At 35.6% G+C, this 27,301-nt stretch overlaps 1 protein-coding gene across 9 annotated transcripts in view; it reads right to left on the reverse strand.

Moving 5' to 3' along the window:
* The window catches only part of LOC116257367 (ubiquitin carboxyl-terminal hydrolase 26), a 73,427-nt gene that overhangs the window by 37,578 nt on the left and 8,548 nt on the right, over nt 1-27,301 (reverse strand). For 3 of the 9 annotated variants that reach the window (XR_007573827.1, XR_007573825.1, XR_007573826.1), the window contains 11 exons: nt 22,333-22,514; nt 21,907-22,191; nt 21,383-21,590; nt 15,279-15,350; nt 9,941-10,150; nt 9,566-9,829; nt 3,216-3,357; nt 3,052-3,137; nt 2,914-2,962; nt 2,454-2,573; nt 1,104-1,363 (listed from right to left, as the gene is read on the reverse strand). Coding sequence is in view for 3 of the 9 variants with exons in the window: in XM_050078693.1 (XP_049934650.1) it covers nt 2,939-2,962; nt 3,052-3,137; nt 3,216-3,357; nt 9,566-9,829; nt 9,941-10,150; nt 15,279-15,350; nt 21,383-21,590; nt 21,907-22,191; nt 22,333-22,514 (1,473 nt within the window). In the remaining 6 variants the exon portion in view is untranslated. Of the gene's footprint in view, nt 1-1,103; nt 1,364-1,409; nt 2,392-2,453; nt 2,574-2,913; nt 2,963-3,051; nt 3,138-3,215; nt 3,358-9,371; nt 9,439-9,565; nt 9,830-9,940; nt 10,151-15,278; nt 15,351-21,382; nt 21,591-21,906; nt 22,192-22,332; nt 22,515-27,301 lie in introns of those variants that run through there. The other 6 variants (XR_007573828.1, XR_007573830.1, XR_007573829.1 and 3 more) reach the window with 6 other exon arrangements.

Genomic DNA, 27,301 nt, shown 5'->3' on the forward strand with positions numbered 1-27,301 from the left:
TGTCCTGGTTTGCTTTTCTCTTTTGGAATCTCTGGAATTGTTCTTGAAAGGGACTATGTAAATACTTGTGATTTTTTTCTTACTAAGTCAGTCAGATGAATTTAGGAAGTCATATATGTCGTATATTTGTATATTGTTTCCAGAGTAGATAAAGTTGTATTCTCCTTCATTCACTCGAGTGGATTAAATCTAGCTGAATTTGAATGTTTACAGCCATTGTATTGCTTTTTGCATATTCGTGGCAGTCCTGTAACCTTTTTTGGCATCAATATGGTGCTGCTACCAATTTTATTAGATGTTACCTTATCTCATATTTCTTTCTTTGCTTGACTGTGACATGGTTTTTTGTGTGTGGCAAAGGCTAGTTCGTCCTGATATATTCAGGGTACTTACTTTTTTTGTTTAAGAAATAAAACAGCGCTACAGTGTTGCAAAGGCAATCCAAGTCTAGGATCCTGTTCCTGTGCAAGGATGACCATCTTGATGTAGAGACCAACAAATTACGCGTAGGCTTGAAGGTCCTTGACAATCAGGTTCCTAGTGAGACACGTCCCCAAATAGCAATCGTAGAGACCAACAAATTAGGTGTAGGGTTGAAGGTCCTTGACAAGCAGGTTGCTAGTGAGATACGTCCCCAAATAGCAATCGTTACGTCCGAATTATGCTGTGTTTAATTAATAAACACATTGTCCGTTTTTTTTTTCTATTTTCCTAAAAGGTGTTTCTTTCAATTTTTGTTTTCCATTTTCGTTTGATTTGAAACTAAAACAATATTTTAATTTATGTGCTTTATCAATGATGTTTAACTCTGTATTTCCTATGCAGTTCACCAATTAACTCTTTCTGGACTGATTCAAAAGACCGATTTTGATCAACATTGGATCGTGCAAGCGCCCACCTCAGAAGAAAGTCAACAGCATGCGCTTTTAAATTTCAACTCAAATATTAAATAAGAAAAAGTAGGAATTTTCTCTCCCCAAGTGAATTGGATACCATTAGCTGGAACTCCCATCGCAGGTGAAATAAAAAAAATAACTCATGCTTTTCGCCGTCTGCCTACATGCGCTTCGGCGACTTCATTAGCAAAAGTTAAAAGCTTCTCATCACCAAAATTTCGGGTGCATTCATTTATTTACCCCTTCTGGAAACATATACTAACATTGAAACCAGATATAATACATGGCCGTGGGCAAGAGAGAGAGAGAGAGAGATTTATATGCCTGAAGTAATAGAGGCCAACATAGCCAACACCTTTACAAAATTGATACAATTTTCTGGGAAGCCGACGTCACAGGATGGCCACAATCATACGTTTATGATGACGCCTCATAGGTGAAGCAACCGTCAGCGTGCCACCAAAAAACTGCAAAGCATTAATGCAGAAAAAACAAAATTTAACAGTTAGAAATGCAGGCTTACGCAAGCTGTTCCAAGAAAGAAGAGGGTGCTTGGTTGCCCCTAATCTAAAACCTTAAGGATTTGAGAACCGAGGATTTGATAAGACCCTCTTCCAACAGTAAATCCAACCTCATTCTCAATGCAAAAGAAACAACATAAGGATTTTATACGTAGATCTTCGGTCTGAGCTAAGATCTTTAGTTTGATGAACCATGAATTTTACTGTAGATCTTTTACCACATCAGCAAAAACAAGCCACATCAACCCACATCAGATCGATATCAAAACCATGGGTTTTATTAAATATCAAATAATCAAATGCCGCCTAATAGGAAATCTATTGGCCATTACTAGAAAAAAAATTCAAAAGAACAATCAATTGCTGATATGGTTAATCAAGGACTTCCAACAACTGAAATTGAAGTATACCATCAAAAGTTCCCTGTAAATTATAAAGAGTTCTGATGCCTCACCACTGACCAATCATGAACAACTAATTTCTACCAGAGAGATGAACTACGAACAAAGAAACTGAACCAGCTCTAAATTTTATAAAAAACATCTCTCTTTCTCTCTCTATCTCTCACCCCTAAGCTTCCTAAATTTTGTTGAGATGCTAAGTAAATAGAGACAGCTCAAACTAACTTGGAAGAACCCCAAATTCCTGATGAGACTGATCTAAGGGCCATCAATAACTCAGGAAAACTCCTGCATAAGGGCTATCAACAACTGAAAGCAACAAACGCTATGGACTACTCTGAACACGGTAAACTATAATATATTTGAGGTCTCAACCATTGACAAAACACGCACAACCATGTTGTACCAGAAGGACCTATAAATAAAGCTAAACCTCTCATGAATTTTACCTGTTTCTCTCCCTCTCTCCATTTCATATTTCCCACATGCCTGAGTTTCATGATCACATACCTAACTTTCCTAAAGTTCATTAAGATGAAAAGAAAAGAGAGACATCCCAACATAAATTCCAACCTGATATGAGGAAAAGCTTTATTATATAAACAGGAGAGTATTTAAACAAGGGAGAGTGTTACCTACAAAAATACATCATAGCAGCCTTCGGCCTTCCCCCTTCCCTATAGTGAAAAACATCAATGGCTACGGCTCATTAACAGCGAGGCAGGAGGTATCTGTTGCTTTACATGAACGGAGTCCTACCAAGTAAGAAAGCGACCAAGCTGAGTAACATGAACCTATCACCATATGCTTATCTTCTATTTTTCACAGAGAAATAAGGGCAGAGGATAAAGGTTTCGCAAGATAAAATTGTTATATAAAATGAGGTGTAAGCTACCTAACCAGTCTGCATTAAAAGGAGGATTTGAAATGAAAAAAAAAAATTATCTATGAAGACCAACTCAAAGATTTTATTAAAGGTGATGTCTTCATGTATCACAGTTCCAATCAATATTCGCAGTTATCTTTGAAGAAAATAGCAGAGATTAGCATGTGCACATTAGCAGCAACAAAACAAAAAAGGAAGGAACTTATCACCTAGTTTTCTCATCTTCCAAAAGTCTTACGCGATATCCTGTGCCAATAACTAAAACAGTTTCATGTACAGAGAGAGGTTGTAGAATACTTCAATAAAAAGGAGACTTGTTAATATAAACAGTTGCTACATAAAGCCACCTTAACCGAGCCATTTGATGCCAAAAGAGTTCCTTTAAACCCTTCCTCTGCCTGCTCAAATTCCATCTTGCTTCCCAAAAGTTCATCTGCATTCAAATTACCAACATAAAGGTAGAACAAGCAGCAAGATAGGCTATAAAAGTGGCAGTGAGAAAGTAAATAACCTGCAATATCACGATTCTCATATACTTCTGTGTCAGTAACCCAAAGAACATCTCCAGGCAGTATGTTCATATCAGCCAACGTGGCAGAATCATCTTCAATTTCAACTGAACCTTTATGTAATTTCTGGTTCTCCTTCACAATCTGAAAATGTGATCCCAGTCATTGCAATGCAAAGCAACGTAAAACATTCCATTAATGGAATTTTGTGAATTAATTACGCCAGCACAAGAATAAAGAACTAGGTCTGGTTTTCAGTTCCATTAAGATTGTCAAAGAACATTCAGCTAGAAAAAGCACCAGATACCTTGTACCTGTCTGTGTGTGCAAAACAACTATAAATAGAAACCGCAGCAGTCAGAAGGAAACAAATTTTCATTGCTGCCAACACTTTATTGTATTAATACTTTGAAAAAATTGCCTTCCTCATGCCTTCAACTAAAAGAAGGCCATAGATATATTAAAGTATCTTACAATGCAAAAGCAACTTGACTGAAGTTAAAACACCTTACACGAAGAAAAAATTATGTACCCTTCCCTCCACTTGTTTTAAGCCATTAGGTTGCCTACAAAAGCCAAATATCTCACCATCCCGGCATCTAAATTATCTCCGAAATTCAAATCATTATTTTGCCATTTATTCAAAATTTAACAGGATAAAAAAGATATTTTAAATGCAAAGACTGAACTCATATCTTGGTTGTGTGGCACAAATACTTCATTTGGCACTGGAACTCCATCATGGTCATGTCACATAGGTGTCAGATGCATGTGTGTGTGTGTATGTATGTGTGTGTGTGTGTGTGTGTGTATATATATATATATATATATAATAAAAACTGTTTAGAAACAATAAAATTAACAACTAACAAGCTATGATTCTATCCATGATTAAAATATTCAATGAGAAAACAAAAAAAAAAAGCAAAATGGCATTTGCACATCTGTACCAAGTCTAATTTGAAGAGTCCTTAAAAAGCACTACGTGGTCCTAGACAGTAAACCCTAAAGAAATACTGGGTATAGAATAGTGATCTGGCACCTAAGAAGCCCTACTCAATAGAAATTGGGAAAATAAAGAGGAAGAAAAAGAAAAACGAGGGTCAAAGTAGAGCTTTTAAGAAAACACCACCTGAATATTCTAGAAGATATAACAGACAAGAAAAATAATTTTTTGGGTTAAGGCTTTGTTTCTTGTTTGGACTGTTTAGGTGTCAGCCTATATGTTTAGGCTGCTGCCAAGTACTTAGGCACAATGTTGTAAAAAGCGTATTGTAAGCCGTATCGGTCTGGCTTTAAGATACGCTGTGTCTTAAAATATCGTAACGTATCATAACCGTATCATTTAAAAAAATATATAAAAAATTCTCAAAAAATAATAAAAAATCAATAAAATTACTGTATCATACCTGTATCGTTGCCGTATCATACGATACGGTGCCCGTATCGTAAATGTCGTATCATACGATACGGTGCCCGTATCGTAAATGTACGATACGGTGCTCGTATCGTAAATGTACGATACGGTGCTCGTATCGTATCGTATTTTACATTTGATACGATACGCACAACACTGCTTAGGCATATGTATTTAACTAAAAAAGCTATGTCACATAGGTGTGGGTGTGTGGGTTTATATACTGGTGCCGATTCAGCAATGTTTGAAAAGCTTTAGGTGCTGGTGGAGCAAGATATATATATATATATATATATATATATATATATATATATATATATATATATATAGTTATTTATTTATTTTTAATAGTCTTATCTATCTATATTTACATTTTAACCATTTTATAATAGGGCAAGTTTAGTTGGGTGTGCATCTAACACCCTACACCAGAGACATGTAAACTGCATTATGTGTTGTGTCGGAGCTGCACCAGCACCCATGTTGTCGGAGCTGTATCATACGGGCAGTTGTTTAGGCACACCCAAGTCACATAACTGAAAAGACCCCGAACACAACAAACAGTTCATAGACATCACCAAACTAGTATTGCACACGCAATACACTTTAGCAACATTCATCTATTACCTTTTGCGATCTTGATTGCTTATTTCCTACCAGTTGGTAACTTTCTTCCAAGGTATTATTGTCAACTACATTATTCTTCTAACTTTTCTACATAAAATTTTCAATTACAATGATTTTACAACTCTCGTCCAAGAGTTAGAACTTGAGATTGCAACATATATATATATATAATCTGATAGAATAGATAGGTTCTGCATTAGTTTTCATTAAAAATCATGTTTAATTCATATTTTTAAGAAATAAAAGCAGGATATCTAGTTTTGATGCATTGTGAGGCACTGATTTTATACGCAATTAATTTTCCTTTCTTCACCAAAACTTAGTATTTATTAAATAAAATAAGTAAATCTGATCCATCAATTTATTTTGTTTCATTCATATGATCAAGTGGCTTCAAGGTGGGGAATACTGGTGCCATATATATATATATATATATATATATATATATATATATATATATATATATATATATATATAAAATGGAAAAAAAATCGTGCGAGATTTTTTATACCACAATACTAACAAGAAAAATAACAAAAACGAAAAAAACGTGCCCTTTTGAAAAAAACTTGAAAAAAATATTTATTTTGTTTTTACCGCTTTTTTTCCTGTCTTTTTTTTTTCTCTTGTTTAAGGTTAGTGACATCAGGGACTCACCTTTCAACCGAATTATTCATTTCATTTTTAGCATCACTAAGCTATTCTTTAATGTATTCTTATTAGTTTCTCATCTGTTTGGTTTTTAGCTAATTTATAGTTTTCATTTTTGTGCCCCAAAAGTCTAATGAGATTTTCCCAAAATTTCCCAAGCAAAACAACATTGCCGAGAAATACAAGATCATTCATGATGGTCGTCCAATATGATGGCTGGTTTAAAGAAAAGTAAGAAGAAAAAGATGATGGGCATTTTCACCATCCAGTATTAGTTCACACCTTTGCTAGACTCACTATATATATAAGGAGCTCCACTGACCACCCAAACCCACTTATAAAAAGATCGTTTTCATGGATAATGTGCTCCTTCATTGATACCATTGTCAGAAATATCATTGCTGCTTCTTCATTGGCAAGGTTTTCCTCAGATATAAAAAATATATATATTTTTCTTCAGAAAATATCAATGCAAATTTATAGTAGTCATTAAAACATGAAAAGAACAAAAAAGTTTAAAGTAGGTTCTAAAATGAGTTTCTCAAAAAGAATCTCACGAGAATCTTTTGGCGATGTATTGAAATAACCCATTTTCTAATTTTAAAAGGTTTTAGGAGTTTTTATCATTATGTTTTGAAAATATTGCCAATATTTGTCATCGTAGATTACCAACCTGACAGAAATATTTTTTTTTTTTTGGTAAGACAAGTTTCATATCATGTTATTCTAGCAAAAAATATGGGTATCCTAATATCTTGAAAATCCAGTGGCCAACAATGTGCCAATTTTGAGGACTTAAAATTTACGTTATATGTCCAAACAACATAATCTAAAAGACTAAAACGTCATTCAGGTCCCAGTGTAACAAATGCAGTCTCTAGCTATGTTTTCACAAGTGTGGGTATTGCAAGAACACCACATATCTATATATTTGAGGGACTGTGTGCCTCAAGTTTTATGTGCTCAGCTGTTCTTTGCCATAGAACCATCTGAATACAATTGGATGATCAAAAAAATTTGATGGAAGTTATCTATATAGTTTATTCAACAAAGAACAAGTTTTCTATGTCACACAGATACAAGTGAAAAGCCTAGGTATCATGTCAGTAAATGGGTACGCTGACACAGGTACATGGATACCTACAGGTACAGCCTATATTTTAAGACTTAAAACCTTATGCATCGAATATAAAAAGAGACGGCATGCCTGTGTTTTCCTTCCGCTTTAACTTTAACTTTGATTTTCCACTTCCCTGATGTATTGTCCTTTCATTTTTGCTTGAATTTTGACCTTCTGTGGATCATTATATTATACTATATATATAATATATCCTTCTGTGGATTATTATATATATACACACGATACCCACACCCATGTGACAAAGCAACTTTTAATGCATAAGGAAAATCAAGGGCATCAAAGATGAACAGCTTAAAATGGATCAAAAACTTGAAGGGTTAGACATCATGATTTTCTATTTTAAAATATGACCCAAAGTATGGTTTTTAAGACAAACGTTGAATCTATCCATATTATTAGATTATGCAAAAGTGTTGGTATTATAAGTAACTAGATCGATACAAATACATCCACCGCTTTAGAATGTACTTAGCAAGAACATTGGGAAACATAGAAAACAGAAAAAAAATGAACAGGACACGATATTTCATAAATATTGCTACAAGTAATTTAGTGTGATCCTATCACTATATTATAACTCTTTTCTCCATCATGAAACAAAGTACCAAGAGGGACTTGTTTAGTATTTGCAAAACTGTTTTGAGCCGTCTAAAACTCATGTTTCTAAAATATTTTGAAACGCAAGTTGGTAAAAACAGCAGTGGACAAGGGTAAGATTGCCTGAAAAAACTCTTTTAATAGTAAGAAAGACACAGGATTGGGGGATTCTCACATCAGTTTCTCGAAGACCACTAAGTATTGCAAGAGTAAGATGATTGTGCCTGCAGCAACTTGAGAAAGGAAGGTAAGAGAAGAGGAACAAAATGGAATGGAGAAAGAAGATGAAGATAACTGGTGTATTTTTTCTTTCATGTTCATTTTTTTATTGTTCTTTGTCTTTTATTTCCCGAAATGTTCCCCTATTCCAGGCGGAGGAATGAGAAAAACCAGTCTCACTTTAGAAATCAGTATTTCAGGTCCCTTCACTTCTCTATTATCCACCAATCTTAGGATGGGAGGATAGTTGTAAAAAGGAAAAAGGAAGGACAGAAAATGAGTTGGTGAGACAGAAAAGGGGGTGAGAACCAGTCCCAAAATTGTCGCAAATGTTACTATTGGATTTTGATCTTTGAGGTTTTTCTCAAGGATGGGTTCAACCAGTTCCATTTTGGGCTCCACCTTAGGATTAATGAAGCTTAGAGAGAAAATCAAACTTGAAAATGCAGCCCCACTTTGCAACTAGTTTTCCTCATCTCTCTCTCTCTCTCTCTCTCTCTCTCTCTCTCTCTATTTTATATATATATATATATATATATTACACACACACATATGATCCTTGGATTTTTCCATCCAGGTTTAGATGGAGAAATACTTCAGCCTCTCACAGCACATCGGGCAATGTGTTTAATCACATCTGCCCGATGCCTTGCATTGGGCAGCCATGATTAGACAAAGGGTGGGATAGCCGAAGGATTTCACATCCTATATATATATATATATATATATATATATATACTGTGTATTTTCCTTCTCGCTTTGTCTGTGTGTGTGTACACTCTGTGCCTCACCTGAAAATATACCACATGCACAGTGCACACCCTTGTTGCACTTTTTTCAAAAATCAATGCACCCACACCCATGGGAAGTAAGTAGGTTATTTTGAATTTGATAGAAACGAGTGAAGGAAACATAGATCCCTTAATTAACCATTTCAGTATCTTAGTGGGTGAATCCGTGGAATTATGTGATACAAATGACTTTTTTCCTTGATTTTGTCGAAAGGAAATAATGATTTAAGTGTTACCATGAATTATGATGACATCAACTTTGAGACTTCAAGTATGTAATTAAGGCTTCAAAAACCCAAAACACATTTTCAACATATAAAATAAAAAATCTAGGTAGGCCGTTTCAATCTTTTAAATCCTATTATCAGATTATGTTACGATGTTTTATGAATAGTGTATGAAAATCAACCAATCATTCATTATCCATATCTGATATTACACAGCTTCGAGTAAATGATAAATCACATATTATGCTGTTCAAGGCTTCATGCTTCATCACAGTGGCTTAAATATGCAATGCCCTAATCATTGTAAGTTGTATATTGTACTATATAGAAACAGGTGTCACTTAATTATAGTTATTTGTTAATTAATAGTTACTTAATTGTAGTTAGTTGTTACTCTGCAATTTGTTTTTAAATTTTCACTCCTGGTAAAAAAAACACCATCAAAACTTATGACCGCACCCAAACAAGCTGCCAATCCAACTACTTACCCACAAGTCAGAGGTCAACTGATCTGAGTCTGATCGATAGGTCTGCCAAATATGTTTCGTATGTGTTCTTGGATGAAACAAGTGTCAATTCGGATTTTTGGATTTCCAAATTGAACAACAAAAGAATAATCAGCATACCAAAGCTTCATGAACGGACCTACTAAAAATTACTGAAAATAAGGAAAAGAACATACCCCAAAAGACTCCCATATCATCAATTTCAACTGGTAGATGGATGTGAATCCCGAGACTTTAAAATTCATTGACCCACCATTTGAGGCCCTCCGAGAGCGTTTCGAGGTACGTCGATCACGTTCAAAGATGGCACCTGATGCTGCCAAAATTGATTTTGGAGGTTCTTTGCCACGAACAAAATGAACACAGATGTCCTCGTTGCAATAATTAAGCTTCTGCATCAACTCACAGCTTTCTCTTTCACCAATACAATCTTCACATACCTGAGATGCCAAGTCAAACAGTAAGTAAATAGAAAAAGAATATTAGTATCAATAAGTACTCATTCACCATTCCTTAATCTTGTCTGCACAGGTCCTGGTAAAGCCCCTTACCTCAGGTACTGTCCTAATAATGGGTTTTAGTGGTTCAACTTCAGAACTGGGTTGCTCGTTTGAAGCATCCATCTGCACACCAAATGCATTCGTCTGACTAGAGCCAACAACCAAATCCACCTCCGCAATGATACCTCTATCTTCTGGAACTAGCCACTCTTCACACAGCAGACGCCAATCACTTTCGGCAATCGCCACCAAACCATCTGTCTGAAGTAAAAGGAAAGAACAGGTTTACTAACCAAGTTGAGACCTTGGATGACTTACATAAGAAGTAAAGCAAAATAAATCCATTTTATGTAAACCATAAGAATAGCTCGCAAACACATCTATGCAGTTGCAATTTGCAAACCATTGCAGATGATGTTCTGCAGAATAATAGATGCACAGGATGTTTCAGTCTATCAAAGTCATAAAAGACAGTCAAAATATAATGGAGATAATTTGATATCTTCCAATTTGACCCTTTTACAAATTCAGATGTAAATCTCAACACAGATGCTTTAGTAATTATTCTCCATGCCTAAGGCTGCATTATCCTCTAATCAGACAATATCATTTTTTGCATAAGCATTTCGTGCAACCTTCAGATCGAGAAAAAGATGAGGAATTACGAGAAAATCTGATTGGCAGTCCCTAACAATCTTTTTATATGGAGCATCCACACATAAGGTTCTTTCACATTTACGTACAAACTGCTAAATGTTCTTCAAATGTGGAAAAGTGTCGTAAAAGACTCCTGCAAATTTGCATAGAACTGCCAAGGAACCAATCCCATGTTTGTAGATCCAAAGGAGCCCAATTTGAGTGATATACTAGCTTGACAAAGTTGAATTGGCTTATACAGAATGCAAAATGTTTATACACGTAGACAGAAAGCTTAGGTAACATAGACTCATTAAGAAGGTCAAGGCACCCAAGTCACACCTGCACCAGACAGTGGGTGAGCACAGGTGTGTTCCAACTTCCAACTCACTCACAGTCAATCTCACCTATATGAATGAGTCCAAGACTCCAAATCAGGGAGATATCTGGGCTCAAATTTAAGTCAAAGATGCAGCCAAATGAATCAATAAGCATGCCCATTAGCTCATTCGCATAATAGTTCCATATGCTGACAGAGTTGTAAATTTTGCTTCATTCAGATTAGAAACTTTGATAGCATAGTTCTCTAATTTGGGTTTTTCTATTAATTGATTGTTCTATGTCGGTTAATTGCATCATCACAAATGTTATTCTCCGAATTTTATTAATGAAATTCTGAATTTTTTATCAAAGAAATATCAAAAAACTTAAAACTATATAAAATAAATAAAATATATATATATAAAATAAATAATAGAAATGTTATATGAATTCTTTGTTACTTTTCTTACAAAAAAACAATAAAGATTCAAAACAATTACTTAAATGTTAAAAGAAACACAAATTTTATTTTTAAAAACTTATTCTGCACACAAGCATTTTTCTTTTCCTGTTTCCTGCTTTCAGGGAATGACTCGACCAGGGATAAAAGTATCTTCTTCAGAGTCTGCCTAAATGGTCAAACATTGTGCCTACAGCTGGGTGGCATCCTTTTCAACAAGACTAACAGTACCTAAGCAGATTAACATATGGTAGTTTACTTAGACACCAATGAAAGCACCTTCAATTCTCCCCAATCTCCTTCGGTTTCTGCTATTATTTTTTCTTTCTTCTATATATATTATATACTATTATTAATTATAGCTATTATTATACATCATGTTTCTGTTATAACAGTCGTCGACTATATGTATATTTTTTTTATTTATTTATTTATCCACGGATTTCTTAGCCCATATTTATCCACCGTCCGTGGCCATTTGCCAATTTCGTCATTTCCTGGCCAAGTTTTTGGAATGTGTACTGATGGGTATGAGGCATTCAAATCTATATGCATCAAACAAAATCGTTGTACAACAGATGGTTTATATTGAAACTTTTGAAATTTTGTACTGATGCATATTAGGTATTCAAATGTATATGATCAAACAAAATGGTTTATATTGATTCAAAAATGAGGGTCCATTAAATTACATCCACGCATGAGATGTTGAAACATTTATTTTCAGGCATATACATTTGGGTAATTCAACATTTTTTATGATGTCAGATTTTTAAAAATGGCCAGCACTAGCAGTGCACAATGGACAACCCTCCATGTGTGTGTGTGTGTGTGAATCTCACTTCTTTCCTTACCAAATTCAATGAGAAAAAAAAAACAGAAAGCTATAATTGGTGTCAGTCAGGACTCAATGTCCCTACTTATATATATATATATATATATATATCAGAAAATTGAATGATTGAATGGTGACTGGATTTTCAGAGTTATCCAGGCATCTAATAAGATCATTCAATCCAACGTGATGGATGGTTAACAGAAAAATAAGGGGAAAAAGGTGATCGGTATTATGATCATCGAGTATTAGTTCACACATGTTCTCCTTGTTTTTCTCTCAACCATCTATTTGATGAACAGCCCTGATTAGATGACTGTGTGGGAGGTACCCACATCGACGTGCCTGGACATGAATACGAACATGGGTGCAGGCCTGGACACGACATTGGCACTCCAAACACCAAATTCAGCAATTTAGGGACTCAAGTCAATTTAACCTTATGTCACATAGGTACGGGTACTAATACGGGTACGGGGAAGAAGGTATGCAAACGGCGTTTTCGTCAATCTTGGTACTGCGGTACGGCGATAATTATATATTTCTAATTCTAAAAAACAAAATTGATATCATCACATCATTAAGACAATGTTTCTTTCATGGTTCCTACATATAATCTCATAAAAAAACATAAACAGACCAAGACAATGTTTTCTTTGTGGTTTGGATCGGTTCCGACCAGAACCGATCCAATCATACCCAGTCCCGGAACGGGCACGCCGGTACGGGTATGTGGGCACCCCCACGTACCACTGTGACTTAGATTTAACCATGTTCAAATTGTCCAGTTTTTCGAATTTTTATAATTTGTCTACATACACAGGGGAAGACAGGGACACCTCCATGCTTATCTGCATTCTGTCTTCTTGTACTTATGTATTTTTTGTTCCTTCTTGTTGTATGTACATTATTCACGTAGTCTGACTTTCTCAAAGTGATATATACATATCCATGAAACTGTTTTGTCCTGTATAAGCCTCTTTTAAGGGCCATCACCTAAACCTTGTTCAATGCTTTTGACTACACAGCATTCCGCACAATCCCAGACCTGCACATCTAGCAGAACCATATGGACTTCCGATGCAAACTGCAAGGAGCATTGGCCTCCCTTGACCATTTCATTAATCAAAAGACTGGAGCTGTACACAAAATTACAGAATCAGCTGAGGCAAAATTACACTCCAAATAAACAAAATGGGTGTACAAGACACTATACAGCAGAAAACCATCAAATGTAAGCTCCAGCAGGGGAAACAAGCAACAGCTCCTTGCATCGGAAGAATAATCTTTTCCAAAATCTGGGGAGGAATGTTATCATCATCTATTTTGAGTCTCCAAGCCCTCTTCAAAATGTTAGGGAAGGATCTGAGGACCATAGTCCTTCCTTCAAGGGATCTTCAGTAAAGGGATTTCCATTTCGCATTGTCAGAGAAATCCCTCTATGAATATAGGAACCATCTATATTGGAAAAACATTGGGAGAGGGCAACCATCTCTGGAAGAGGAGGTCCTCCCCATTCAACAAGTGAGGGATATGAAATCTATCATGCTTCTGAACACTCCCTCTTCCATGACATCTATCATGCTTCTCCCATTTCTTTCAATGAGATTCATAACTCAAGCAAAAGGAAGACAAAGTTGATCTTTTTAGAGTTTGACCAAGCCTGGATAGTCAAAATTGCATCTAGGCAGCCTCCTTTTATACTAGGCTATCGTACCTAGGTGGCATAGGTAGGCCTAGTATATATATATATATATATATATATATATGTGTGTGTGTGTGTGTGTGTGTGTGTGTGCACATCACACGCATATATATACAAGATTGATATATATCATAGATACATCCATTTAGTATGTTTTGACTCTTCAATCTTAATTATTGTGCTCAACACATGTCTAATTTTATCTGATTATGTGAATCACCATCTTGACACCACTTTATTCATTTTTTTTATCGGCCTACACATGCCACCACACAGTCCCTTTTCAAAATCCATTTCCTATTTTACTAGATAGGACCATGCTCCCTATAACAAGACCCCCAAAGCTTCATACTAAAGGAAGCCAATGTCATGACTTTTCACTCTTAGATCAGTCTTCAGACAGTATTTTTGGTTAGCCTTTTTTAGTATTTTGTTATCCATCTTTGTGTATTTTCTTTTATTTGTATTCGTTTATTTTTTATTTCTTTTTCAGCTGGAAGCTCAGCTGTTTGAGCTGTTGGGATACCAAACAGCTAGTTTTGTAGCTGTTGGGACCCCAAAAGTAGTTCTTGTTTCTATTAATAAGAGATATCTGTGGAGCTAATAGTAAAAGATCTCTCTCTCTCTCTCTCTCTCTCTCTCTCTCTCTCTCTCTCTCTCTAACATACAGACAAATATGATCTACATATAGGTAGAACTCCAAATTCTTCAACACATGCCAAAAGAAACAACAGGAAAAAGCATTAGACCTATTATCTTTTTTTTATTATCTCCAAAGATTTCCAAGCAATTGAAAATGGGATAAAGATTTTGTCATCACTACCAAAGCCCATGAAAAGAACTGATCAAGTGCGTAGATAACTTTTATAGGGTTCTCGAACTTGCACATGTTTCAGACTAACGACTTAGTATATCATGACAATCAAGTGTGCAGAATAGATGCTATATGATCGTATTTTCCTTTTCAGACACAAATAAGTGTTCAATGCAGCATAAGGACATCTGCTAGTCGAGCACTAACAACAGTCAAGTTACAAGGAAAGGTTCAAGTCTGGGTAAAGGTCACACTGACCATTACATCCAAAGCTAATCCCAAGAAAATATAGAAATATAAGAACAATAACTAAAAAGATTGTTCCACATAAAATTTCATTCCACTTTCCATATGCACCTCAGCCCCATATCCTAATATTGTAATATTTCATTTTGTGATGGCCTCACTTCTCATCATAAGTTATAGAACAAAATTAAGGACTTTACCGAATTTGATTTAAGAACGAAACACGATATAAACAAGCAAATTTCAGCAAGATGTACATTGGATGCATATGAGAAAAAGGAAAACCACATGATCAGGTATAATTAAAAGTATACATACATCAACACATGAAAAATTTGCATGTTACCCACTATGACTAAAAGGATAACCTACACTTGAGATCTTCTGGACTAGCTCACCCCGTCTTTGAATCAGATCAAAAGGCCTCAGGAGCAATCGCGAGTGCTGAACATTTGAAGAGAAAAAGTAAGAACTTTCAGCCATACCATGATGATGACAAATTGCAGATTCAGTTGCACCACGGAGTAAAAAAAAAAAAAAAAGCGAAAATGAGCATGTACAATAGTTTTTGTTCCTCTAGCTCTTGGTTCACTACAATTCACTTTGTTATGACTTCTTTTTGACAACTGGGCCTAGGCAAAAAAGTCCACCAAAATTTTCTTTTTTTAATTTTTTTCTATAGTTATATTAATATGTCAAAATTCTTTTATTAACTATTACTAATATTTGGAATGTGGAGAGTAGCAATATAACAAGCATAATCAACTTAGACAATCAAAAATTAATTGTTGACTTCATAGAAAATAGAAAACCATTAGGAGAAGTTTAACATTACTCATTAAATGTAATCTATTACAAGAAACAAAAAAACAAACTAAATCTAATCTCCATAAGAAGGAATATAAATCCTCAAGAATGCTTTAATCCATCTGTACTTAACGAATTCACAATATGATGAAAAAGACTAACAGTACATAATAGTATACATACAAGTACATAACAGTAACAATACATATAAGTACATAACTATACAAACATATATATATATATATAAGGCATCACAATACTACATATTGTATAACATGCTAACAGCATATGCATGTAACAGGTGGATGCAATACTAAATAACAGGCATAAGTATAACAGACTGTACATAACAGTATATACATATATTAGGTATTACAATACATATAACATGAATACCAAATTGTAGTACAATACATATAATAGGTATAACAGCATGTATTATATATAACAAAACAGAATAACAGTACATAACAGGTATAACAGCAGGTATTACAACAGCATTATAAGAAATTAACAAGACATATAACAGGTATTACAATACATGTAACAAGTATAACAGCCGGTAATATAACAAAACAGACTATCAGTCCATAATAGTATATACTATAAGTTTATAGATATAAGTTCATAACAGGTATAACAAACTAACAACACATATATGATATAACTATATGATATAAGTACGTAACATAACAATACTAATGTATACATATATATAACAGGTATGAGGTATCACAATAATATATAACAGACTAAGCGACTAATAGTATACACAAATAACAGTATATATATAACAGCATAATCAACATAACAATACACAAAAAAACGTAATCAATACAAAATAAAGTTCATAACAGTATATACTCAATTAAGAAATTTTAATTGAAAGGAGAAGTGACTTTTCACTTTCCCATGGACTAGGCATGCTGGCACCTAGGCTAGCATATATATATATATATATATATATATATATATATATATAGGGAGAGAGAAAGGAATCCAGTTCCTCACAGGTGATCCGGGCCCTCATGCAATGCATCAGGGCACCTGTGTGATAACAAGCATTGGGCTGTTGTTAGTGAAGAGAATCCACACTGCTCGTGGGCATCCACCTTCATTATATATACATACATATATAGAGAAAGAGAAAGAGAGGAGCTGAAACACACACACACACACACACATATATATATATATAACAGACATGGAGACCAACATTTCTCACGGATGTTGTGTGCGCCGTCCGATTTCAATTTATCGCCTGTCATTTCCTGCACCAGCAGAGTAGCATCCCTCTAACTGGTCAACTAGTAAGTTCTTTGATCGTCACTCCACATCTCAATCTCTCTCTCTTGGTTTTGACCTAGGTCAGTGATGGTTGAGGGGGCTGTGGTGGAGCAGTCCCATTGCAAGTAGTTGATGCCCGAAGAGATTTGGTGGAGGATATGTTTTTATCTGCGCATGTTGGATAATTTTGGGTTTAATGCTTTTTTCATGCTGAAGGGGCAAGTCGTTGATGGCTGAGGGGGCTGCGGTGGAGCATCTCCAATGCTTGTGGCCCCAAATTCAGAAGGGAGCAGATTTACCGAGATTGATGATTTAACGTTTTCAGTCGAATTTGGGGCTTGCAAAGAGTTGCTTCCAGTTTTGCACTTCTAGTTGCTTCTTTCTTTGATGTTCTTACCATTGTCACAAAAGACGTGGACGGGTATAATACGGCGAAGCCGAAAATCTCCGGAATAAAACGGGAAAAAGACAGCAAATTTTTAAAAAATAAATAAATAATCCTGATAATTATATAAAAAGAAAGTAAATGAGAAATTAAAAGAAACATTGAAAAATGACTAGATAAGCAACACATTAAAATTAGATAATGAAATGACAAATACATAACTAACAAAAGTTTTTTGCCTTCATGGCTTTACAACACAAATGAAGTCATTTCAGTTGGAAAGTGAAAAAAACGTTTGAAGGAAGAAGTTCTCACCTCACTCGAAGAAGAAGACTAAGCCCTGCCCTGTTACACCTCTCTGTCTCGAAGACTCGAACGTTCGAAGCCTCAAGGCCCTCAACAAGTTTTCGATTTGAAGTTAACCCTAAGCCCTCTTTTCTTATGTTAAAATACTTTTTTGCCACTAAAAGGTCGAACAAGTTTAAAAAAAGCCAACATCTTAAAAAATATTACAAGCTATGCCATTTTGCACTCGCACGTTAAAAGAAAATGCAAAACATCGTTTTATGTGCGTTTTATACGCGTTTTATACGCGTTTTTTAAATTTTGCCATTTTTTTCAAAAAAACGCGTCTTTTTGCCGTTTTTCTCGTCTGGAACTTTTTTGACGTTAAATACGCGTTTTTTTTAATATAACGCCGTTTTTTGTGACAATGGATTAAAGGCACTTCTTACACCACAATTTGTTTCTTATTGGTAACTAGTAGCATTAATTATGTAAATTAGTTTTTCCACTTGCAAAAAAGCTCCTGCTTGCCTAATTCCTGCTTTTGTACGGAGAGAATATGGCTGCCGTTTCAGTTGCTTTCCATGTCCATGAGTGGAGACCGACGTTTTCTATATATATATATAATTCGTTAAATTTTGAAATTCAAACAAAAACATCATATAATATAGTCTAAAGCTTATGTTTAACTGTTTGAGGGTGGTGAAGAAAATTACTTATTTCAGATGTGTATGAAATTGAATACGAGTGAGTATTAGTCAGTATATGAAATATATGTATGTGAAATCCAGTGAATACGTTTGCAAAGAATACCTGTAATATGGGCAGAACTTGAGCAGGTTTTTATAATTTTTGCAATACTTTGCACACAATTAAAGACATAACAGCAAAAACATAAAATAGAAAACCACAGACATATAAAGGGAAACATAAACTGTAAAATGAACTAAAATGCTCTGGCTCTCGCCATTCTCTGCCCTGGCAGTCAGCCCCATCCCCTTGCTGATCCCTTGCAGCAGCACAGGCCTACCCACTGACCCACTCTCTCCTTGCTATTGCCACTGCTGCGCTATGGTCCTGATGTGCTACCTCAGATTTCTTGGCTTTTTTTTGCACCTGAGGCCCTGATCAACCAACATTCATACAGATGGAGTCGCGAATGCGATTATGATACCAGCAATGCCACTCCTGTTGCAAGTTGCAGCTGTTAACCTCCCCCATGATACCAGCGATGCCACACCCATCGCAGGTTGCAGCTGTTAACATCTCTTTCTCTCTCTCTCTGAGTGTGTGTGTGAAAAGAGAACAAAGAGCCTGTTGGAAATGAGAGCTCACATCCCTCCTTAGGCGAAGGGGAAAAAGGGCTCCTACTTTTGTTTGCAGAAAGAACGTGTCTGATTCTTCTAGTTGCTGGCCAGCCAGAAATGAGAATTCAAAAGAATTGATTCCCTCTCTTGTAGGTTGTTGCTGGCTAAATCACACAGACTCTTTTATTTTACTGCCGCAACCGAGTCGTGTCGAGCCGGGTGCGCACCAGACATGGGTGCGGCTCCGACTCGTACCCGAGCCCAGTCAACGCAAGTCAGATGCGGTCAGCCGCACCAGACTATATTTGTTCATTTCTGACACGCAACCAACTCGGGTCAAACTCGAGTCGCGTGCGGTCAACCCCGTCCAGTCTAAATGTGTCCCATTTTTTGGTATTACATTTTAGGATTCTATTTTAGATGCTTGTTCAGTTGTTCTTAAATCTACTACAAAAATTTCAAAGTTCAACTAACAAATATATATTGTCAGTTGTGTACATATGCAGCCGTGCATATATACTTTGCAACTGATATAGTGATATATTGTCATGTTATAAACTTATAATATATAATTTAAGCTTTTCTATATATGCATTATGCAGCCAACCAGCTGTGGTTAGTGTTGATCTTTTGAAGTTTTAATTTCAAATTTTCAATTTCTGCTTCTATGATTCTATCAATTTTTTATGTTCTATGTTAGACTGTTATTATGTCATATTACTAAATTACTATATATAGTATATTACATATAATATATGTTGTTTTGATATTTTCCTATCTATACAATTATGCAAGTATGTTATATACATTAATAACTAAATTGTACTAATAATATGTACATGCTTATTTTGTTATATATATAATCTATGTCACCCGGACTCTTTTATTTTACTGCCGCACTCGAGTCGCATCGAGTCGGGTGCGCACCGGACATGGGTGTGGCTCCGACTCACACCCGAGCCTACTTAGAATGTCATATTACTAAACTACTTATATAATATATGTTGTTCCGATATTTTCCTATGCAATACAATTATTCAAGTATGTTATAATTATATACATTAATAACCATATTGTAATAATAACATATACATGCTTATTATGTTATATATATAATAAATTAATAATAATAATAATAATAAAGTACCCTCACTGCACCGTCGCACCTAAATTTTTTGGGATGTGCCGCACACCGTCGCACCTAAATTTTTTGGGATGTGCCGCTCCGGCACCCGCACTACTTAGGTGACATAGTATATAATAAATTAATAATAATAATAATAACAATAAAATGCCCTCGGCGCACCGTCACACCTAAATTTTTTTGGGATGTGCCAATCTGGCACCCACACCCTGCACTCATGTGACATAGGCTGCTGGTCATACTCATACCTCTTAGCCCCCTCCCTACCCTTTTCCTCCCCACAGTAAGATTTGCACTCCTCCTATCAATTGGATTCCTTTGTCTCTAACAAGATCATGCCATCATTGACATTTTGAATTTTCAGATAGAAAGTTCCTTTTCTAGATCAGGTCTGACTTGGACCAATCCGGCAATTACTGTGGCACACCCGTGTCTACAAAATAGCAAAGCGACAAGGGCATAAGAGCCTATATCTCTTTTTTAAAGTTACGCTCTTATCAACTTAAGGGCAAGGAAGTCAATGATTCTCTAACTTATTCTGCACAACCATCATAACTTCACAATGATGTCGGAACGTTGTGCTAGGAATTTCCCGGCAAGTTTTTCTTGGAAATCTTTTCTTAATTTTGTCTTCTTGGGAAAATCAGAGACAATTAAAAATAGACCACAGGAAATTCTTTATGAAAAGTTGAAAACATAATAAACATTCATAATTTATTTAAATTCGAAACGAAATGTAACACAAAAAGTATACACTTGAACTATATTATTATTTAGAAAACTGAATGATCATGATTTTATTGCAACACTACTTCCCGACAATACTTTGAAAATACTGCAATCTTTTGCCAATATTACTGGCAAGCTTCAAAATGTCAATCAATTATTTCACATTCTCAAATATCGGTAACATGTGTGACTATGCAACGTAGGGGATACCATAGCGAGGTGTATCATTAACAGTTTAACTATATTTGTTCACAAAGAATAAGTAAACAACACAATAATAAATTACAAGGCTTGGCAGGGCCATTGAGTTGCATTCTTGCAAACAACTATTCTTGAAATATCAAGACTGTTACTAAGCCCAGTTTTAAAATGCATCCAAGTTAAAGCATTAAAACAATAATAACTAAAAGCAATATGACAAGGTTAGCAACCCAGATATGCAAAGTATGCTCTTTCTTTAAAAGAAAACAAAAATTGTATTAAATATTGACAAAAAAATTGTCAATATGCATCAGAAGAACAATGTGTAGACCTTTTGGCACTTGAGTGAATCCATGATGATCTCCAAGCTGCCAGGTTCTGGAGAAGATGAAGCGGTCTTTCCACTTACTGCCAGGTAGGATCTCCATTTGCTCAGCCATGAAGAAGGAAGCATGTAATATTTGCAGCCAGGAGAAACTGTAACACCTTTTCCCAGGTATAACTGTTCATGATTTTGCCGCTGCTTCATTTTGGCCTCCCTGCAGTACCCATAGAAAATGTATAAGCCTTACCATTGAATCCTCATAATGACTGGCCAGCACCTAGATGGGCAAGAAACAGCAAAAAGAGGAAGACAAGGAAGAAAAGAAAGGGAAAAAGGAAAAATATAAGAATGAAGAAGTAGAGAAAGAAGAAAAAAGGAGTCAAAGGAAAAAACCTTGCTAAGACATTTTTAATTCGGACACTTACTACAGCCTAAACGAAAGTTGTGCCTATGTCCTAGGTAGCCACCTAGGCATGCTGTTGACTACATAGATCATCAAGCTGCTTAATTATTCAAAATAATATCACTACCTAAGCTGGTTTTCAGAGAGCGCCACTTCGCTCTGCTTCAAACTGCACACAGCACAGATTTCTGAACCGAGAGAAAAGGCAACATATCCTGAAGTGTCATCAGCTTTCACCCTCTGCGCATTTTCAAGGATGAAAAGCCAAAGACACTCAGGAACTAAGACACGCTTTGCTCCAGGAACTTGCTCAGGCAACAGTCTCCCATGGGGACATACAAGTTGCGCTGTAGGATCAGCATCAGCAGCACAAGGGGTATCTGCATTTTTTCTTCGCAGCCACTGTACCAACCTATCGAAAGAAAGGAAGGAGAAACGTGAAAGGCAGAATGCAGCAAAGAAAACAAAAGATTCACTAAGACTAAAGCCAAAGCCAAGACCAAAAAATATGCAAGGAGGGATAAGTTTCAGATATCAAACAGGAAAATTTTACCAGTTCCGAGATACAAAAAATAGATCCCCTTCAACAAATTGACCATTTAGTGCTTCCGCTGCTAACTTCTGCATTCCTGCTCTTTGTTCCTTGTAACCCTCTGTTGAAACCACAGTCTTTGCCAGTTCTTTGAGGCAATCAATGCAGCAGTCACTACCAGTCAATGTCGGACCTCCTCCATACTGGACACAGAATTTAGCAACAAAAAAAAGTGATCCTCAGCAACTGGACAACATAAAAGGATCTGTGGATTGACCTCTAAAATTGAGCGCATATTACACATAGTTTGTTGAACACATGATTGATAGAGAAAATAACATATGCACTTTAGATGTTTCCATGAAACTCATTCATCAGAACTCCCCATCACTAGATGTGATGAGAACCGATACAAAGACAAGTCATGAATCAAATAAATACTGTACAACTTAACTGTTCAGTTGTGATATAAAACTTTTAGGGTGTGTTTGATATCCTCGCATCTCAGATCCAAGGCTGATCTAAAATTCTTTTTAAGTGGGAACCACGGAATAAACAAGAACCAGACAGCATGAAACATTTTTAATGGGAAAAATCTATAATATTTTCAAAATATTACCAAAAATGTCTATTTCAATATTATCAGATTATTTTCACGATATTTTCCTTTCTCATTAAGAGGATTTATTAGTGTTAGCCTACGTAAACATTTTTTGTTTCTTTAAAAATTTTACAATTGTTTTGAACTTTTATCAATATGTTTGCAAAAAAATTGGTGGAAACCTTCGTTCATATTTCTTTTATTATTTTTAGATATTTACTAAAATAGGTGTCTCCTTAGAATGGCCAAATAAAATAAGGACAGCTATTGTCACAGGCTGACTTCTTGCAATCCCATAACTGCATAAGGGCGCCTCAAACTGAAAAAGTATTTAAAAGAAAGTTTAAAAAAAAAAAAAACCTGCAACCAACTCTTTCATCACAATAAAAATTACAGGAGACCTATGGCACTCCCAAGACAAAATCTGGTGCGCCGATCACAAAGGTATATCAACTTGGCCTATGTTTGGTGGACTACAATAAGACCAAAGGAAGTATAACAGTATACTAGATCTCACAAAATCAGACACAACTATACAAAGTAAGCATAGTGGAACATGCTTCCCCTTCAAATTATGTGTTTTTCTCAATGCCAATTCTTTCGTGGTAGGTGTTGACTGCTTTCAAGTATTGTTGCTTGATGCAAAAGGCATAGACTGATGTATGTTGTAAAAACGTTAGGTGTCACCTAGGCATCGAGAAGCACCTGGAGCCTATGCATGCCTAAGTGGGACTGGATGCTTTAAGAAGTACCAAGAAAAAAATGTAACTATCAAATCATAACACTAGATGTTACAGTCAACAATGAAATTGGTGAACATATTATTCTTGGTGCACTCAGAACATGAAACAGAACTGATTCGACGAGAAAGGGGAGAGAGAGAGAGTGTAATCTTCTCATTAACTTTACCGTAAACTCAAAGCTAAAAGAGATTAGGGCTGCCGGTAACAAAAATTACAATATCAGTCGAAATAAAATAAGATAAACTTTAAAAAACACACACCTTCCTAATATTGCAGAAAGACAGTAAACGACAGTTAAAGATATTTAACAAGAACAATAAAGAATTATTACGTAATGCACAACACAAGGAGTCCAATGCAAGTGGCTTTTGATTTTGTGTTCCATTAACAAAAATCAGAATTGCACCATACCTTTTGCAGGTGTCCTTTAACTTCTTTGGAAGACAAAAAGAGTAAGTCCAGATGTTTCACTTAATTTGATACACCTACAGGCTTGAACACATGATATCTAATGGGCAATAAACAAAAAAAGTATTACCAATGTTCTTTTTCTTGTGTTGATCCACCAATCTGACATTATAAAACATCGATTTTTACTAAAATGTTCTTTATATACTACCAAAAATTCATTAGTTCTAGCCACTTCTAATACATATTTATATTCTGTTTGTATTATTTATATATATATTCTGTAACTTTGTTTACATAAATTTTTTTATTAAGTTAATTCTGTTTATTAAGTTTATATTTATATTATAGACTGTTCAATGTTTAGATAATTTTTTCATTAAGCTAATTCTGTTTTATATTGTAATTTGGTATCACTATATTCTACTATATTCTGTAACTCGGTTTCATTGTATTATGTAATAGAGTCTGTTGCACTAGAATACTACATAATATACATATAATATGTATATACTATTAGTCTATTATACATGCATATTCTCTCTTTCTCTGTCATATAATATAAGTTACATCGTTGTTAATATGTTACAAAGTTATAGACTCGAGCTTGAACCAAGCTTAGACGAGTTATCTTTTAGTGGAGTTCGAGTAGCTCAATTCATTGTGCAGTCCTATAGAGATAAACCAGACTTGCTTATAATTGGGTCGAACTAAGACTTCGTTTTATCACGTACAGGCACCCTTTGTTGACCCAACTAGACCCACTTTGCCATTTGGGGAGGAGATGCTCATCAGAAGACCCAAGCAGTGCATCCGCCACCACAGCATCATCAGAAAATGATAGTGACCTTCGAATGGCATCTCCAATGCTAAGTGAATCAATTGGGCATCTTACGTAAAACACCATCACCTATGTCACATAGGTACAGGTACAGATGCCGGTGTGAGTACCGGTGCGGGTACGAGTATAGACCATTTTCAACAGCCATATATATATATATATATATATATATATATATATAAACAAGAAGAAATTCTGAGAAAATATATACCAAAGTAAAAAATATATATCAACATAAACAAATAAACAACATAGGAGATATATGTCAATGGCTCTTGCAGCAATGTGTTTAAAAAACCTATGAAAAACTTGAAACATATGGACAATCGAGTAGCCCCCTATACAGTCAAATATGAACATCATCAAGTTTTCACATCCAAAACACGGCTCAACATTGTGGAACTAGAATCTAAGCGCTAAATGCTGAACTGAAATGGCTAAGTTACAGAAAACGGCTCAGCATTGTGGAGCACGGTTGCATATAAATGTAAAAGAGAAAGGGCACACAATACTATTTTCAAAGAAGAAAAAGAAGATTAAAATTGACAAAACAGTAAAGGAAGAAAACAAAAATACTACTAAGAACAACAATAAAAAGAAAAATAGTCGATGCAGGAAGGTTGCCAAAGGTCGTTGGAGGCTGCCGGACGTCGCTGGAGGTCCATGGAAGAAATATCACCCAAATCAGCCAACGATGGCCCAACTCGTTTTTGTCTGAGGTCACAGCAGGTTACCGGAGGTGGCTGGAGTTCTTCCTTAGGAAACAGCGGTAGAGAAGTGCAAACCAGAACCCTCACTGGAGTTTTTGTCGAGGCTCTGTGTTTTTGAAAGGAAATACAAAAACAAAAAAGCCCTAATTTTTGGACGAAAATGAAATCGGTCAACATTGACAGTTTATTTTTGGACAAATACGGACCCGAGTACGTTGACCGTACCCAGCCTGTGTCTGACAACATAACCATACCCGTACTGGCGCCGCACCCAACTGGTACGAGTACTCCACCAAAATTAACGTCCCCATGTTACATAGACCATCACTAAAAAGGTTGAGAACATATAGATTAAAGAGGGTAAATTTGGTCATTACGGTAATTTCGCTTCTAACAAGGAAGCCTAAGAAGATGCAGAAATTTTCTCCTTATCAAGGGTAACTACCAAGAAACTGCAGTTTGAGATCCCCAAAATCTGATGCAGATGAAGAGTAAGCAGTCATCCAGGACATCTCATGGACTCATGGGTGTGATGGAGAGAGAGACTGATTGGCATAAAGGCATTTGATTTATAAATCCATCTCATGGCTATGTGAAGAGAAAAAGAGAGACTGATCACTAGGAGAGTGTTTGCTTCAGAAGCTTAACTCCAAGTGTGATGGAGTCATCGAAGTGATAAAGTTGTCAAGCTAAGGAAGTAAGCCTAGGTTTCCTAACTACCGAAACGGCATCCAGGTTCAAAAAAATGGTCCATCATACCCGATATACTTTAACTAGGTTGGGCATAGACCCGGTTCTTTTTGTTAGAACATCAAACCCAAACCAAGATTGAACAGAAAATGCATCTCTCAAAGTGAAATCTTCATTAGTCTTCAAGCTGCTCTATTGCAGCAGCAGCAGCAGCCAACTAAACACGGTCAAAATAAGAACCATGCAGTTCCTAAGCGCTGAAACCCTAACTTCAGATACAGAAAAAAAGATAAAGTACCTAACTGCCCTCACTTACAAGGAGTAAGACAGTAAAGCAGGTTAAAACATATTACAATAAAGTAGATAAGAATAAACTTTGACCAACAAGAAGCAGTTTGACTCAAGAATTTTAACACTCCCCCTCAAACTTGGCATGTTGAGTGACACAATACCAAGTTTGCTAACAAATTTTCTAAACTTCAATGGTGGCAAACTCTTTGTAAACATGTTAGCAACCTGGTCCTCAGTTCTTGTGTGCTCAAAAAAAATCAATCTTCTTCATATGCTCTTTGTATTATTTTGTAAAGCGGCAATCAATCTCAATGTGCTTAATTCTTTCATGAAAACTGAATTTTTAGCAAATATAAATTGCACTCATGTTGTCACAAATCAGTTTAGTCTTGACCATGAGAATTCCAACCTCATTTCGCAACTACTTTATCCATATTATTTCAACTATAGTTTGGGCCACAGCCCTACATTCAGCCTCAATCGTCCATAAAGCTACTCTTTGTTGTTTCTTGCTCTTCCAAGACATCATAGACTTGCCAAAGAAGATGCAAAATCCTGTTGTAGATAGATGATTCTTATTGATCCACCAAAATCAGCATCACAAAAGACTACAAGTTCTTCATAATTTGAAGGAAAAAAACATTCCATAATCCATTGTACCTCTCACATACCTTATAATTCTTAGTACACCAGCAAAATGAATTGA

The sequence above is a fragment of the Nymphaea colorata genome, chromosome 7 (assembly GCF_008831285.2).
Source record: "Nymphaea colorata isolate Beijing-Zhang1983 chromosome 7, ASM883128v2, whole genome shotgun sequence".
NCBI classification, from domain to species: Eukaryota; Viridiplantae; Streptophyta; class Magnoliopsida; order Nymphaeales; family Nymphaeaceae; genus Nymphaea; species Nymphaea colorata.